Consider the following 19,111-nt stretch of genomic DNA (forward strand, 5'->3'; position numbering starts at 1 on the left):
CTCTGCAAATCCTTTTCCTAATGTAGTTACTCCTCTTGCACAGGTTGAAGCTGATGGGACTGTTGATGAAGAGATCGATATGGAGCCGAACCCAGCCGTGAAGATTCTGGCTGTTCCATCTACTAATGTTGAGAAACCTACTGTTGAGACACCTCCGGTGAAGCCTTACCAACCGAAGGTTTCGTTTCCTCAACAGTTGAAGGGGGTGAAGATGAAGGAGAACTTTAAGAAGTTTGTTGATTTAATACAAAATGTTAACATTACTATTCCGCTAGGTGATCTTCTTGCACGTATGCCCAACTATGCGAAGTTTCTCAAAGATCTCATCTCGGATAGAAAGAAGCTAGAAGAAGGGAAAATGGCAGTCATGAGTGTCGAATGTTCCGTAATAATAAAGAAAGAGATTCCCCCTAAGCTAGATGATCCAGGGAGTTTTCTTATTTCTTGTTCTTTTGGTGTTGAATTGTATAAGGCATTGGCCGATCTTAGGGCCAGCATTAATTTGATGCCTTAATTGGTTTACAAGAAATTGTCCTTAGGTGCATTGACCCTAATCCGCATTAGCATTAGCTTGCAGATAGATCATTCCAATATCCCATGGGGATAGTGGAGAATTTACAGATTAAGGTGGGTCATATGATTTTCCCGGTTGACTTTGTTATATTAGAGATGGAGGCGGATATTAATGTGCCTCTAATTCTAGGCCGACCTTTCCTTATGATCACGGATGCTATCATCCGGGTCAAGGCTAAGGAAATTTCTTTGGGTGTCGGTGATGACCGGGTTGTTTTTAATGTTGATAAAGCTCTTAAGCATCCTTACTCGTGTGATGAATCTTGTTTCAGGATCAATGTTATTGAAGAGGAAGATGCTTTGGAAAAGGAGCTCATGGATGTGGATATGGAGGATGGGCAAGCTTTGTTAGCTTGTAGTGATGAAGAACAAGAGTTGGTTGATGAGATGATGCAAGAGATCATGGCTCTAATTGTTGATGAAACTCCACCGGATGACGAAACATTTGAAGAGATCAAGGTTGATAAAAGCAAACGAGTACCTACATCGGTTGAGAGCCCTCCAACCGACATGGAACTCAAATCGCTTCCGGATCATTTGGGGTATGCATACTTAGAAGGTATATCTTTCCTCCCCGTTGTCATTTCATCTTCTTTGATGGAGGATGAAAAATCTAGGCTTATTACCGTCTTAAAGGCCCATAAAAAGGCATTTGCATGAAAAATTTCCGATATTCCGGGTATAAGTCCAGAATATGTAAGCACACAATAAACTTTGTTGATAATGTTAAACCTGTTGTGCAAAGGCAACGGAGATTGAATCCAAACATGAAAGATGTTGTCAAAAAGGAGGTGATTAAGTTGTTAGATGCGGGAATCATATTCCCCATCTCGAATAGTTCATGGGTGAGTCCGGTACACTGTGTACCGAAAAAGGGTGGGATGACTGTTGTCTTAAATGATAAAAATGAATTAATTCCCACAAGAACTGTCACGAGGTGGAGGGTATGTATTGACTATCGGAAGTTAAATGATGCAACCCGCAAGGACCATTTCCCATTGCCCTTTATCAATCAAATGCTCGAACGGCTCACCGAAAACGAGTATTTTTGCTTTTTGGACGGGTTTTCCGGGTACTTTCAAATACCCATTGACCCTAAAGACTAAGAGAAGACCACTTTTACTTGTCCCTATGGCACTTATGCCTATAGAAGGATGCCATTAAGTCTTTGTAATGCATCCGGTACTTTCCAACGGTGTATGAATGCCATTTTTCAAGACATGATTGAAACCTCCATGGAAGTCTTCATGGATGGTTTTTCGGTTTTTGGAAGTTCATTTGAGAATTGTTTAAAGAGTCTTGATAGGATGTTGGAAAGGTGTTAGCGGGCACACTTGGTCTTAAATTGGGAAAAATGTCACTTCATGGTTAAAGAAGGTATTGTTTTGGGACACAAAGTTTCTAAGGAAGGGTTAGAGGTTGGTAAAGCTAAAATTGATGTGATAAGTAAATTGCCTCCACCCACAAATGTTTAATCGATTAGAAGCTTTCTAGGTCATGCCGGTTTTTACCGAAGGTTCATTAAAGATTTTTCCAAAATCACCCGGCTTATGACTAAGTTGTTAGAGAAGGATGTCCCATTTGTGTTTGATAAAGAGTGTCTTGACTCATTCAACTTACTTAAAGAAAATTTGACCAATGCTCCTATTATGACTCCACCTAATTGGTCATTGCCATTTGAGTTGATGTGTGACGCTAGCGACTTTGCTTTAGGGGTCGTTTTGGGCCAAAGGGAGGATAAACATTTCCGCCCAATTTTCTATGCTAGCAAGACATTGAATCCAGCCCAACAAAATTATACTGTAACTAAAAAATAATTGTTGGCTGTTGTATATGCTTTTGACAAATTCTGTCCCTACTTGGTCCTTAACAAGACCATTGTTTATACTGATCACTCTGCCCTAAGGTACTTGTTCTCGAAACAAGATGCCAAGCCCCGTCTTATCTGTTGGGTCTTGCTTTTGCAAGAATTCGACATCGAGATAAAGGACAAAAAGGGGGCCGAAAATGTGGCAGCCGACCATTTAAGTGGGCTCGAAAACACTCACCGTGAGGAGTTGCAAGAGCATGAGATTAATGATGATTTTCCTGATGAGTTTTTGATAAAGCTTGAAGCAGGACCTTGGTTTGCCGATATTGCTAACTATCTTAGTGTAGGTATGAATCCAGAAGATATGTCAAAGCAAGAAAAGAGGAAGTTCTTTACCGAGGTTAAGCATTATTTTTGGGAAAATCCATTTTTGTTTAAAGTTTGTGCAGATGGCATGATAAGGAGGTGTGTGTCGGAAGATGAAACCCGAAAGATTCTTGATGCTTGTCACCACGGACCATCCGGTGGACATTATGGGTCGTCTGTCACCGGTAAGAAAGAGTTTGATGCTGGATTATAATGGCCAACTATTTTCAAGGAAGCGCAAACTTTCGTAGAGGTTTGTGATATGTGTCAAAGACAAGGTAACATTTCCAAACGAGATGAAATGCCTCAAAACTTTATTCAGATATGTGAAGTTTTTGATGTTTGGGGCATAGACTTTATGGGACCTTTTCTCCCATCGAATAGGAACTTGTATATCCTTGTTGCTTTTGACTATGTTTCTAAGTGGGCCGAGGCTAAAGCCTTGCCAACGAATGATGCACGTGTTGTCATTCATTTTTTGAAACAGCTTTTCTGTAGGTTTAGAGTGCCCAAGGCCTTAATCAGTGACCGCGGAAGCCATTTCGCGAATCACCAACTCGCTAAGGTGCTAAAGAGGTACGATGTCACTCACCGTTTTTCAACCTCTTATCACCCGCAAACGAGTGGCCAAGTTGAGAATACCAATCGGGCATTGAAAAGAATTGTTGAGAAAACCGTAGGAGATAACCCAAAGTCTTGGTCCACCAAGCTTGATGATGCTCTATGGGCATTTATGACCGCCTACAAGACACCGATTGGGACTACCCCATTCCGGTTGCTTTATGGCAAGACTTGTCATCTACCTATTGAAATTGAGCATAAGGCCTATTGGGCGCTCAAGAATTGTAAAATGGACCTAGTTGAGGCCGGTGAGTTGAGATCGATGCAATTGAATGAACTAGATGAACTTAGGTTGCATGCTTATGATAATTCTCTACTTTATAAGGAACGAACCAAAGTTTGGCATGACCGTAGGCTTAGAAAGAAAGATTTTAAAGCCGGTGATAAAGTGTTGTTGTTCCTTTCCAAGTTCAAGTTGAAGCAACAAAAGTTGACATCTAGATGGACCGGCCCTTTTGTGATCAAACATGTTTATCCGTCTGGCTATGATGAATTGTTTAAATCTTATGGAACTACTTTTATTGTAAATGGTCACAGGTTGAAGCTTTACCATGTGACTCATTTTATACATATTTGCTTGAGAACAAGAAAAGCTTAAGTGTGGGGGGATTTGATGTGACTCATTTTATACATATTTCCCACATTGTTTTAGGTCATTTATGTTACGTTTATAGTCATTCGTACCGATATTTCGATGCTTTATGGTATGTATGAGTGGTTTCAGGTCCATAGCAGGTTCATGGAAGAAAATGGCCAAAAACAACTTAAGAAAGTACATCGTGAAGTTCGGGGATGAATTGGGTCGAAGATATAGTGAAAAAGGATGTTAAAATGAAGAAATCTTGATGAAAGAAGCTTAACCCCCGTTACAATACATCTAACGGCCATTAAGAAGATCAAGGAAATAACATGGCTACTGTAACTGCAGTTACATTTGTCCTAACGGGAGTTACAAGTTGGGTCTTAACGGGAGTTACAAGTTTATAACGGCAATTACGCGTGGACTTTATATAAAAACTTTTTTAGACGAATTTTAAAACATCTTTTTCATAGCTTAGAAATCCTAAGTCATATCTTAGCCGTTTTTGGAAGCACCTTTTGAGGGTTTTTCTTGTATTCAGCCATCTTTAAGGATTTCAAGTATGATTGGATTATTTCCGTTATTCGTTTTCATTCTCTTGTATTCGGTAACGATGAATTCTCTTTATTTGATTTGTTATTCGTATTATATATGAGTGGCTAATCGCCTTTTCATCCATCTTGATGGAGTAAGACAATATGTAAGGATTGCACTATTTTTATAATTCAAGTTGATTTGATTTAACGTTGTGTCGTGATCTTAGCTTATTAATTCTTTGTTATTTAATTATTAATTACGGATAATTTTTGCACGATCTTAGTGGTAACTTAGGTTGGGTAGAAGTTATTTTGATTGCTTGGTTAGAAGCGATTATTTCTATGATGGGTACCGTAGAAAATAATTAATAATTAATAAGAATTAACGGGTTAATGGTTGGGTGCAATTAATAGACACAATTGTTATCTAAAATAACCAAAACCATTGTTGAATTAGTAAAGTTATAAAAAGGCGTCTTGGGATACCGGTCTTAATAATGGAACTAGTTTAAACAAGAGAGTCAAATAAAGTTGTTAACTTGACGGGTACGGGGTTGGCGATTAATTTGAGTCTCGGTTATTTAATCAACTAAGTTGAATTTGAACTTCAGCAAACGTGCAATTTTAACATGTTGCCGAGCGAAATCAAGATAGGTGACCTTTAAATTATTGTTTAATACAATAAACTCTTCTTTCGATTAATCCTGAGGGATTACTGACTCATTTCACTAACTACTTACAACGTGGCAACTCGGCCACAAAACCCCCATTTTCTTGAATCACTTAATTTTTACAATTGCTTACAAAAGTCCTTGTGAACGATCTCGGCTTACCAGTTTTTACTATACTGCATGCGATTAGGTACTCTGCCTGTGAGTGTGTAGTAGTCAGTTTTTTGGTAATTCGTGTTTATAAATTTTATTACTAGATTTCACACATCAAAGCGCTACACTCTTTTTCCCTTCATCGAGTTTTATCCCACCGGGGTTTTTCTTAGTAAGGTTTTTAATGAGGCAACAAACACTATATATGCGTATAATAAAATGTGAATATCCAAAGGGGAGTATTGTAATATTAAATATAGTATGGATATTCACTTTCGTATTAGAGTTATCATAATCTCTAGAATGTTTTATTTCTTAACCTATAAATACAAGGCTATATATTGTAATCCTAAATGTAATCTCTCATTAATACAATTACCTTTTCTCCTCTCCTAATTCTTCTTCTATTCTATCTTTATATTATAATAGAAACTTATAATTGGAAATACACATTAAACTTTGAATTAAATTGCATGTATTTATACATAGAATGAATTGTTACTTATAGCAAGTTATCAGCTCATACTATGACTTTCTATTACAATGCGAAAAGTTTTCACAATCGAGCTTGTCCATGCGTAACATGTAAATAGAAAAACTTATAGAAAATTGTTAGGACCGGTATATCTAAAATTTAATGAGGTTGTAAATTTATAAGGTATCTCTAAATATATATAAAAAAGAAACTTTAATTCATAATTAAAGAAGTATGGACTTTTAGATAAAGTTTAACTTTTAATTAAAACCATTAGATCAATTGATGATGTCATATACCTTATTAACTTTTTTGAATTTAATTTAATTTTAATAAAATTTAAATTCTTATTATTGCCTTATTTAAGTTTGTAGACATTAATAATTAATGTTTTTAATTATATAATTATGGAACTAATATTTTTATATTTTACATCATTTTTTATCTTTAAAATCAATTTTTATTTTTTTTACAATACAATTTTCTTTTTTAATGTTAGACGTTTTTATTAAATTATATTATTGTATACGATTTTTATCATACAACGAATAAAATTTAGTTATAAGATTTTTTCCATAAGATTTTTATCATATAATGTTTTATTAAATCAATGTTTTGAAAACCGGACCGGATGTCAAACATGCCTTTTTAATAAAGACCTAAAAAATAAATATGGAGTCTATAGTAAGGTATCAAAGTTATATGTCAGAAAAATATAATTGTATGAAAAATTGCAATGATATTAGCATAATTTTAACTTAGATTAACACAACATGAGATATATAGATTGATAATTAAATTGTTTAGTAATTTTAGTATATAACTAAATTATTCAAGCAAAACGTTAAAACACAAGTACAATGACGATGCAGTCTTATCCGGATGAATGAAAGACATCCAAGGAACGACTTAGAGAGAACTTTAATAGATGATTTATCTATTTTTCAACTGTCTGGTTTCTGTTAACTGGAATCTAAACGACCACTAACGTAACTTCATGTTTTTTAATGGTTTAATTCTTACCTGGTTAAATATTTGTCAACTTATGATATTACGGGTATAAAAATTTAACATATCATTAATTATATTATGTTTCCCGCGTATTACGCGGGTAATAATCTAGTTAATTTATAATACTTACTCTAAAGTCGAGACTAGACAAAGTTATTATTTGTACCTCCCATTATAGCTCAGTGGTTGAGTACTAGCTTTTCATGCTGAAGGTCTCGAGTTCGAGATATGAGAATGACATTTGAAGAAATTTCACAATAAGGTTCTTCAGTGAAACAGGTTTGAGTCCTGCAGAGCAGCAGAGTTTTATCCCAACTAAATTGGTTATGGGATACCAAAAAGTGTAAATTAATTTAGATTAATATTAAAAAATTAGATGATTAATAAGGAGGGAAGATTAAACTCAAGGATGTGGATTATAGGTGCCAAGTGTATTCCCAACCTCTTATTTTAGTTATATTATAGATAGATAAATTTATATACCCATGTAGATAAAAAGTGTTACGCACAAAAATTAATGTAATTATCTAAATATTGGTGAGTTTAGTCACTCAAATAGGCCGGCTTAACGGGCTTTGTGAAGGGTTATGTAATGTAGTAATGCCCAGCCCATTAATCCATCAAAGTGAAACCCTAAAATCCATCCCTTCAAATAGCCCTAGGTTTTCACATATACAACATCTGCGTCTGCAATCTACCCACCTCCACATTCTAAACTCCAACTACTATTTTGATTAATTTTTTCCACAAAATTAATAATACCACCCTTGTTTGATATTTTTCAATTTCCTTTTTTTTTATAGATAAAGCAAGTTCAGCTTCTTGATTGGATTTCGAGTTCCATCTTAACAATTCAATCGATTAATTTACTCAAAACTTGCAACATCGAATACCAATCAGTATCACTCGCCTGTCTTTGATTATATTCTCATTCATTCTTCAGGCCCTTTTATTACTGATATATTTCTTTCATATAATATAATTATGTTTATGTTATATTTTAAAAATAATAAAAGCAAACGCACTCTGTCCCTAAACTCCTTGAGGAAATGTTTTGAGGCAATTTCTTCGTTTGCAATATTTATGCTTTTTATTCAGCAATTCTTTTCTTGTCTGTATGATTTTTATTGTACCGTCATACTAGAAACAGCTGGATAACACATAAATTTTTTTTATTAAATATTTAATTTCTTCAATAGTGTTTTAGTACAAAAATTGGTGTGTTTACAAATTATATTAATACTAAAGCGATTATGTTATGTACTTTTTTATTTAATGTGTTTTTTTTCTCATCCTCTTACATAACCAAACGGAATTTTGTACTTCACGAAATCCTATATTATTTGTTTTTTAATGATTTTAAATGAATCCTTCTGGTCATATTAGACAGTGCATAAAATATTTATATCTTTATATGAAAACTATGATAAAGTGTATTAAGCATGATGAATCTTCAAATATATTGTTTCATTGAAAAGTGAATAGTGTTAAGATCTTTAGTAAACTCCATATTAGTTAATTGTCAATTTATATTGGTCTGATAATTAGACTATCCCATCAGTTCAGAATATCCTTCTAATAAACATCTTAATCAATATGCTATGTTAGTTTTTCATCTACTCTTTTCGCAAACACTTTTTACCCACAACAATAATATATCCATCTGTTTTACAAACAATCAAATAAACTCCAAAGTAACTTTTATCTTCTACTTTTATCTCTTCTCATCTTTCTCCATCCTTCTCTATTAACAACTATGGATGGACATCCTTCATGTCATCACTTACATCAATAGTCTCCCTACAAACACTATTTATGTCATCACCTTTTAACATTACATCACCCATCACCATGGGTCGTTGTGATATTGATTTTTATTTTTACATTCTTTTAGATTCTGTCTTTAACCAATCAAATATCTTTTAGGGCAAGTCTGGGTAAAAAACAAGACTGAGCATATTATCGAGTTTGAGGTTGTTTGACGGTAATTGGTTGTGTTTTCTGACTTGAACTTAACGTCCATTTAGGCCAATAACCGAAAGTGTTATAATTAGTTAGTAGAATCCACATCCATTTTAAAGAATAACGAAAGTGATACATAAGTTTAATTAGTAGAATGAACATTCATTGGATAGATATGAACATTAGCCATTTCACATTTATCATCAATGCCACGTTTTTATTCTAGGGATGTAACACAATTTTGATCTTTTTTTAATTGATTTAACTTCCTTACGAGTACATTGACAAGGATGTGGGCTTGAATTCTGATCGGCACGAAGAAAGTCGGGAATGGGACTTATTTTATTCATATGTAAATTCCATCAAACTTTAAACATAATTACGAATGTTTAAAGACATTATTAAAATAATATTATATATATATATATGTTGAAATATATTCACTTAATAAAACAAGCGTGGTACCCGTGTTGTCGCGAATATAATTGACATGGCATTTAGATCAACGGAAGATGTTGCAGACCTTCTGGCTGCCGTGGTGTTGAACGAAGGTGGAGGCGATAGACGGTGGAGGTGATGGTTGGGTTTTGAGGACAACGGTAGAGGTGTGTGTGTATTTTTTGTGGCAAGGGAGAATAAATGTGAAGAATAAATGTGGAGAATAAAGAGGGTAAAATGGTAGAATTGCTTGTCCCAAATCTTGTAAATTTTCAACAAGGGTTGATAATTTTTAATAGGGATATTTAGTGAAAATTACATTTTTGGTTGCTTAAGACAATTTAAGCGAATTAGTTACAGAAACAACCTAAGTTGGTCAATTTAATTACTTTTCACTTCGTGATTAATAGCTGTCTATTTAGTCCGTTAAGTGAAAGGCAGATTCGTCGTTTCACAATGATCTTTTCTTCTTTCAACCCTGATTTGTCAAGTTTTGTAGAAAACGATATGTCAACTGAAATCACGGCGGCCGGAAGTTTGAAAATCACGTCGGAAAAATTAAAATCTATAGTTATCTCTTGTTTACACGGATCAGAGCACAGAACATGTTGCAATCAACGCGCACGAACCCTAGCCAAAATAAATTCGATATAAACTTTGACAGAAAAACATGACCCGTTGTAAAAACTTGTTTGAATTGAAAAAGAAGACAAAACAAAGCAATTGCACTTCGAATTCAACTAAATCTATCTAAAACCGATCCGTATCCAAGCATTCTGAATCTTAGATGTGTGTGTTTCGAGTGTGTGTTTGTGTGTGTCTTCGAGTGTGTGTTTGTGTGTCTTCGAGTGTGTGTGTCTGTGCGCACGCGCTTGGTGTGTGTTCTTCGGTTGACATTTCGTTTTTCGGCCGTCGTGATTTTCAATATCTAGGTTAAGAAGAAGAAGAGATTATGGTGAAATGATGAATCTGCCCCCCACTTAATTGATCTAATAGACGCGTGTTAGTCATATAGTGAAAAGTGAATAAATTGACAAACTTCAGAGTTTTTCTGTAATTAATTCGCTTAAGGATAATAACTGAAAGTTTTGCCGACTTGCTGGAAAAAACGTAATTTTTTCTAAATTTTAGTAGGTGCATGTGCATTTCAAGTTGCTAGGAATTTATTAAGTGATCATGGTGAAATTAACGAATCTTTGCAGGCCACTGTTTGAGACATAGTGAAATTGGCGAATCTCGGTTGGCCTGTATTTCAAGTTAGGACGACTCCAAATTTTATTAAGGGATCATGGTGAAATTGACGAATTTTGGTTTACGTCTTGGGTCGTCTCTAATTTTTTACCGCTTCAATTTTACTTGGCCAATATACCTTGACCTTAACTTGCCACGTGTCATATATCGAACCACTCTTTGTTGGCCATCGTTTGAGACGTCCCTAGCTAGCTTCTTGGACGCCATTTTCTAGTTCTGGCCTAACGTCTTGGACGCCAGGGACCACCATCCCAGACAGTGGTTCATTTTGGCTTAGCCTGTGGGACGTTGAGTGAGGGCGTGTGGGATGGTGGTTCCCTTGACCAGATTTCCAGTTTTGTTTCCTAGCCTTGCCTTCTTCCTCTTGGATCGAATTGAACTTTCCATCGAGTCTTTCCTTATTACTTTTAATTAGTGCCTTGTACGAGTCGAGGGTCGTCAAAGTCGTGTCACACTTCTAACACTCAAGTCGAGACATAACATAAAACTTATATGTATAATGATAGGTGTGCACGTGTGACGATCATTGGACGATAATACTTTGATGTTAACTTCTTCATTGCCGATCAAGGTGAGTCTCGTAGCCCCCACGTTTATCTTATTTTGGGGTGGAAAGTGTACAAGTCGTTAAAACGATTGTCGATTGATTTAACTTGTTATGATTCGAGACGAGAAGTTAGATATCTTATTACTTGTTGTACTTGTTTTACGTGTTTAAATACGTGTATATGAGACGAAAGACGTTATAGACCATTATGTTCATATTATTTTATAGGTTTGTATGACGAAGACGTTATGGATTGTTAAATCGTTATTATTTATATGTTTATGAGAGGAAAGACATATATTATATTTATTGTAAAACGTGACTGGTGGATTGACGAATCCACACCTGGTATGATCATGGCCACATTATGACGTATATTATATATTATGTAAGACGTGACGGTGGATTGACGAATCCACACTCGGCATGATCATACTCGGGATACGGGTTGTTGAACCCATATTATGACATTATTATACATATATATTGACGATTATAGAGACGTTGACGTTTATTGTAATGTCTTGTGTTGACGTGAAACCTTTTTGGGTTTCTTTAACGTGATTAGGTATTCTAATCCTCGATTATCGAGAACAGTTGATATCCCGATACTTGATTTTTATTACTTAAACCTACGAACTCACCATCTTTATGTTGACACGTTTTAGTACGCTTTTTAGGTGAACAGGTTAATCAAAGACGTATTGGATGATTTGTAGATTGCATGTGCTAGGATTGGACTTGGACTACTTCATAGATCCGTGATTCATAGTTCCCGTGCATGGGTTATGCTTAGGATCATTTGTCATCTTTTGTAAACGTTAGATGGTCGTGCTCCTTATTCATTTTTGTATGAATTGATACGTGTATTTGAATTGATATACATGGATTGTCCAATCCTTTGATGCATATAGTTTCGTCTCTACTTAATTCCCATGTCGTGCTATGCTTATTGCGTAACCCTCATAATTCTGCCTTGTTGAGTGCTACAAACTTAGTCAATGAGCCTTGTAAGGCTAAAAGGAGTGGGGCTATCTCAACATGGAGGGACTTGCGACATGTAACGCCTAGTCATATATTGGGTACCCTCTTAAAAAAGTGTGAGTGTGGCTATCTAGGTGAGTGGGACAACTTGTGACATGTGTCAATAAATGATTTAATTTCCCTTTTTTATTAAATTTAAACTATAACATTTAAAGTTAAAAATAAAATTATCTATTATATAATTAAAACAAGATTTTAATTACATCGATATTTTGAAGAAAAACCTTACTTGGTAGGTTTTTTCTTATCAATTAACTTTTTTTTATAACTGTATTAATGACATCATATTAAATTTTGATTTTTAATCCATCATTTAGAAGTGTTTCAAAAATAATCAAACTTAATATAAAATAACATATTTTTGAATTCTTATTATTAATATAAGTTCAATAATGATAGTTAGACATTCGTATTATCATATAGTAAAGGAAGTACGGGTAAGATGTATAACTACTATCTATTTGATCAACACTTTTACGTTTTTGTCCTACGTAAAAACATTTTAGCGTGAGTGTTATTCACCTATTTTATAATTTCCAGTTGTAGCATGATAACAATTCTATGGTTTTTTATTTTTATTGTCAACTTTTATAAAAATGTAAGTAATGTTGTATACATATGTTGTATGCTCATCACCTTAATACCAATGATATGCCCGAGTATTACCCAAGTGTTGGAACCACGTTAGTGTGACCGTCACTGATCGTTTATCATTCCTGATATGATAATTGACGATAATGAAATCCCTATGTCTAAGTAAATATATGATAGGCGTATTTACTCTTAGAGACGTAGTATAGGGTTTCCCATTAGGTGATTGTAACTAAGAGGACTAATGATACACACATTAAACACTAGAAGGGTTGAATGTGTAAATACTAAAGAGTTGAATGTCTAATTATTCTCATTATAAATAGAGGGTAATTAACCCTAAGTTTAGGTTAAGCCCTACACATAATAAAACCCTAAATTCGTGTGTTCCCTCATCTCAAATTCGTGCATCACTTACAGCCGAATTCAACCATCCCATTATTAATCAATCACATTGTTTTGAGAACCTGAAATCAATGACAAACATATTTAATGTCTTTACAGGTTTCACAGGATCACCTGGTAAGTATTTTCCCTTGAATCAAACCATGGTTATTCCAACAACAAGATGATAAGCTAGTACTATATAAAATTACAATTCATTATCTAAATTTAAATTCATTACAAATTATACATAAATAATTTTAATTTACAATAATTAAGGGGTGAATTGAATATCTATATACATAAGCCATCTCCAATCGTGTACAAAATCATTTAAGCTCAAAACATGAGCATTAACTTAATGGTTAAAAGGTCATGCCTTTACTTAAAAGATCTTGTGCTCAAGCTTTGGGAAAGACATAATAAGTCCTTTTATGAGGCCTTTACTTGGGTATAGTCAGGTTCAAGTCTTAAGGAGCAGGGTTTACCCCTATTAATTGTCGTGTCTTTAGGCGGATTAGTATGGAGTTTTTCCCATCGGGTATTTGAAATAGACATTTCTATTTCGAGGAAGCTTTGAGCGCGGACTCGATTAAGACAACTTATGCTAGACCTCTGATCACACACGAAGTTTCTAGCGAAATTCACCTTTTAACATGATTCGATACAGAAAAACTCGGCTGAAAGATATCAAAAGATAACCAAATAACAAGTCAAAGATGTAGAATTGGTCTACAAGAAAACATAATACATGGGATAAACCCATGTTGCCATGCATTCCTAAAAATATGCATGAGAGTATGAGATATACCCATGTATTGAAAACGAACGTGGGATAGTGCATAGTGCTTTTGCCTTTCATATTCATTTTGTTAGTATAAAAAGATGTGAGTTGAAAGAGAATAGGAGCAGGCAGGGCCTCGAAGTAGAAAACATCAAAGAATTTGTACTTTGAGAGAGAGTCTAAATTAACAAAAATCAAAACAACCAAAAGAATTCCTCATTTTCTTTTCTTAGTCTGTTGCATTTCATCAGCCTTTTTTTTTTTTTTTTCTATATCATTTAATTTCATTATTCAGTCACTATAATTACTATTCTAAAGCAACAAACAACTGAACAAAGAATTCACATAATTCATAACGGATCATAAGAAAATGATAAAACTTAATCCAATGAGTTTTTTCCTTTGAAGACATTATCGGACTCAATAGTATGTTTTTCATTTTGACGCGCCTTTATAGAAGGAGACCCGCCTCGTTTATGCGTTGTATACACCCTTTATATGGATTAATGACACACCAAAGGTGGAGTCGATACATATGATTAGAAATTTAGAATACATATGTAACTGAAATCCCGTCTTCATGGTCAGAACTCATATTTGAAGTTTCTAGCTTAAGATGGTCTTGGAGGCAAGTTAGTAATTAATTTTATGCTGTGAAGTTTATACTTACAGAAGAAGAGAGGCTATTTCGGGAATCAGGTTGAGGTTTTGGGCCAATTCTGTTTATAAGACCAAGAAACGAAATTAGATTCCAAGTCAACTGATGAACATAACTGATCGAGCTGGCATTCTATTCTATCCAAGTTGTTATTAGTTTAAAAATCCTATCATATTCTTCGTACGTAGTTCTTTATTGTGGAGATTAATCTATACATACACATGAGAGGATTATTTCTTAAATTCATATGGTTGATCTGAGTCTCTGATTTGAACAAAACTTTTATGGAGTATAATATAATGATGCATATAGAAATAAATTGACAAGTATCGTGCGAATCCTAATTGTTAGTTCCTTAGATGATGGTACCAACGTCAACATTTGGCGTTTACTTCTAATAAAAATCGGATGTTTTTTTATGTTATGTTTCATGATCATTCGTTCTGTTGGATTCCCCTGTATACTTTTTCTTGTTTAGGTGCTTTAAGATATTCTCAACTAGATTAGTGCTCAGAGACTCTTTCCTATTTAGGTGCTTTAAGATAATCTCAAGTAGATTAGTGGAGTGAGTTAAACCATAAAAAAGCATAATTTTTTCCTTAAATAGAGAGAATCTTCAGTTGCTTCTTCATCTCAGGCTTCTTCATACTTTGCATGTCAACTCATTATTATATGTTAGTACAGAGAGCTCAAATTGCTACATTGATATATGTAAAGTCAATCACATACTTTATTTGTATATTTTTTCATGCCCTGCATGTTATAAGCATCAAGCGTGTATATAACCGTACATGGCAGTAGTTCAGAACAGGCATCGAGTTGTGAGGATGGTGTTAAACGAGTTCAACAAAACCCGCCTAATTTCCTTTTTACTACTCTTTTGCATATTAAACCATGAACTATGTGTAGGTTCCACTCCAGCAGAAAACGAAATCCGTGTAGGACTGGGGATCATTCTTGATATGGAGTCATGGTTAGGGAATTCCATTTACAGGTGCATTACTATGGCGATAGATGATTTTTATGCTCTACATCCCGGTTACAAAACCAGAATAGTTCTTTACGCAAGGGACACTAAGGGAGATCCGATTAAAGCTCTGTCTGCTGGTAAATTCTCTTGTGTACTTTCTTCAATTGATCGATCACATTTGATAGTTACTGTATTTTTTATATTTTATTTTTTGAACTTTGTTTCTTTTTTACTTGTCTGAGCAGTAAATGATCTTCTGCAAAGCGTGAAAGTGCAAGCCATCATGGGTCCAGAAACAAGTCTTCAATCAAAGTTATTGGCCTTGTTTGCAGATGAAGCGAGAGTTCCTATTTTTTCTTTTGCTGGTGTGTCCTCCTTGGAATATCCTTACTTGCTCCAAATCAAAGAAGACGAATCCAATATGGCTAAAAGCATTGCTTCCCTTGTGGAATCGCATAACCGGAGGAATGTTACATTCATTTATGAGGACACGGATGATGGGAGAGAAATCTTACCTTATCTGGTAGAGTCTTTCCAAGATAAAAACATCCAAATCACTGGCAGATGTGCCATTTCTACTTCAGCCACGTTTAATGACATCACTGAAGAGTTGCGTAAGGTCATGTCTATTCACTCGACTATAATTGTTGTACATATGTCACCTTCACTAGCATCTAGCTTTTTCTTGAATGCAAAGAAGTTAGGAATGATGAGTGAAGAATATGTATGGATTTTAACCGAAAAAACAATTGATGTCTTGCAATTAGCAAACTTTGAAGTTATCGAGTCATTACAAGGCGTATTAGGTTTTAGATCATATGTTCCAGTATCAAGCAGGCTGTATAACGTAACTGCAAGATGGCACGTTTTCGTTTACAGAGATTACTTAACCAAACTAACGAAAGAGGTGCCCACGCCAGCTATATGGGCGTATGACACAATGTGGGCACTTGCCGAGTCTGTTGAGAAGGCTGGAGTACCACATAATGGTCCTTCGCTTTTAAATGAGGTTTTGAAAATCAGGTTTAAGGGTTTAAGTGGAGAGTTTCAACTTAGTGAAGGAAAACTGATCTCTAATGGATACGAGATCATATCTGCCATCAACTACGATGAGAAGATAGTAGGATATTGGACGCCTTCGGAAGGAATTAGGAGTGCGCACCTCCCGATTAAAAGCCTCCATCAGTATTATGGTCCAAGTACTGAAGCTGTTAGCTGGCCGACCACTGTTCCAAGAGGTCGCGTGTTACTTACATCTCCGAGTAAAAAGTTAAAAATTGGTGTTCTTAAGGTAAGGAACTTTAAGTACTTCATGGATGTAGAACATGATGTGAAGAAAAATGTTACGACTGCCACTGGATTTTCAATAGATGTATTCAATACATGCATTCGTGCGTTATCATATAAAGTGAGTTACGTACTAATTTTATATGAGAACGCCACTTACGACGATCTTGTACAGAAGGTCTATAATAAGGTATATATATATAATATCGGTTTTTTTACTGCAATCAGAACACATAACCTATAATATACTAATAAAAATAACTAATCCTCTAGTCTCGTTTATGGACAGGAAATAGACGCAGTTGTGGGGGACTCAACAATCTTGGCTAACAGATCCAAGTATGTTGACTTTACAGCAACTTACACTGACTTGGGTGTTGGAACCCTAGCAAGAATCAAGAAACATGACATATGGTTCTTTTTGAAGCCATTGGACGGGGATCTAGCTCTAGTCGCTCTTGGTTCTCTTATCCTAACTGGCATCGTTATTTGGGCTATTGAATTTGTTAATAAACAAGAACAGACACCTCCCAATCAACAGAACCAGCCCCCTCCAACTCCACCACAACCACTCATTCAACCTGCCCTGCTACCTTTGAATCTACAATCTCCCAATCAAAATGGCCAGCAACCTCCCATTCAAGATGAGCAGCTACCTCAGAATCCACCACAACCACCCATTCAACCTGCCCCGCAACCTTTGAATCTACAACCTCCCAACCAAAATGACCACCAGCAACCTCCGCATCCACAACCTACCATTCAGGATGAGCCGCTACCTCCGAATCCACCACAACCACCACCACCCATTCAACCTGCCCCGCAACCTTTGAATCTACAACCTCCCAATCAAAATAACCAGCAACCTCCACACCCACAACCTACCATTCAGGATGAGCAGCTACCTCCAAATCAAATTCCAAATCAACAAATTAAGGAATTTGGAAGAATCATCTGGCTCATGCTATTGACCCTCTTTTTTTCTCAAAGTTCTCCCTCTTTCTCTCTAAGATGTTTCTTAACTGTATGAAATATATATATATATATATATCAGGATCTCAGAGTATGTTGCATTTGTATTATTGTAGAAGAGGAGCTGAAGAGAATGCTGTCAAAGTTTGTATTGTTCATTTGGTTACTTGCGGTGCTTATCTTGGTCTCGGGCTACAATGCAACATTGTCTTCACTGTTAACAATAGAGCAATTTCAATTTGCTTCAAAAGGGGGAATTGTGGGATTTCATGGCGGATCTTTCATGAGAGGAGTGACAGTCAACAACTTGCACTTTGAAAGTAATAAACATAGACCATTCTACTCGTATGAGGGTTATGCTCGTGCTCTATCGAAAGATGGTGATGCTGATGCCATCGTTGATGAAATTCCTTACATAAAGATGTTTCTAAACAAGTACCCAGGTGACTATGACCTGATCTCCGTTCAACCGATCACTTCTGGTTTTGCTTTCGTAAGTATTTCTTCATCTTCTTCTTCACTTGCTCTATTACCCATACATAAACAAGTGCATTAGGGAAATCAAAGTTTATCTTAGGAGTATATTATGCTACGAGAATATCTTTTACCTTTCTTTTTGACATATACGTATACAATTGACTTGCATTCCGTACAGATCTTCCCAAAAGGTTCACCAATGGTACATGATTTGTCAAGAGAGATTGCCAAAATAAGATTAGACGGAACACTGGGGAATTTGGAAAAGAAGTGGTTTGAGAATCGGTTTCCTATTCCATCCCGAAATTCTACAAAGGAATCGGCCATGACGTTTGATAAATTTGGTGGTGTATTTATTTCTGTTGCTGCTGCTTGGGGTATCGCCATTATCTTAGCTGCACTTTGCTACTTTCTGCCAGCCCGGTATTTGAACGCATTTCAAATATAGTGATGATGGAAAAATCCCCTATGTATGTCCAATTTATCATTTTCATGTCAAGCTGCAATACATTCTTTGGAGATATATTACTATCCCATATATTCTCTGATCATGACTTTATCATTTTAGACAATTAATGTTCACAGTGTACCTTTTGTATCCGGATAATGTTTCTTAGTCAGTTTCAAGCCTTTTTGTGGTTAATTTGATGCTGGTTGCAACTGAAGATTAGTTCATGGATAATGAAATTACATACCGATTTCATTTCAGAAACGCTTTCAGTACCTGAAATTTTTTTTATTTTTATTTTGAACGACAAAACTACCCCATATACAATTAAATTAACCCATGCAAAGGATTTAACCGTGATCTTTACCAGAAGAAATGAAACTTCTACCAAGTGGACTAACCCCATTGGGAAACTTTAGTACCTATATTAGGAAATAGTTCGATCTTATAATAAGATGTGGAGAAAAATGATTCTAACTACTAGCTCATCAAAAACAGGTGT

At 35.2% G+C, this 19,111-nt stretch overlaps 1 protein-coding gene across 1 annotated transcript; it reads left to right on the forward strand.

Annotated features, from left to right (window-relative positions):
* Positions 1–2,962: 2,962 nt before the first annotated feature.
* LOC122591643 (glutamate receptor 1.3-like) lies at positions 2,963–18,795 on the forward strand. The gene is made up of 9 exons (XM_043763902.1): positions 2,963–3,002; positions 3,103–3,325; positions 4,095–4,195; positions 15,365–15,562; positions 15,671–16,902; positions 17,002–17,258; positions 17,661–17,701; positions 17,801–18,177; positions 18,340–18,795. Exons 1-9 carry the CDS (start codon positions 2,963–2,965, stop codon positions 18,607–18,609), a joined length of 2,739 nt encoding a protein of 912 aa, XP_043619837.1. The 3' UTR covers positions 18,610–18,795.
* Positions 18,796–19,111: the final 316 nt, after the last annotated feature.

Source organism: Erigeron canadensis, chromosome 3, assembly GCF_010389155.1.
Source record: "Erigeron canadensis isolate Cc75 chromosome 3, C_canadensis_v1, whole genome shotgun sequence".
NCBI classification, from domain to species: domain Eukaryota; kingdom Viridiplantae; phylum Streptophyta; class Magnoliopsida; order Asterales; family Asteraceae; genus Erigeron; species Erigeron canadensis.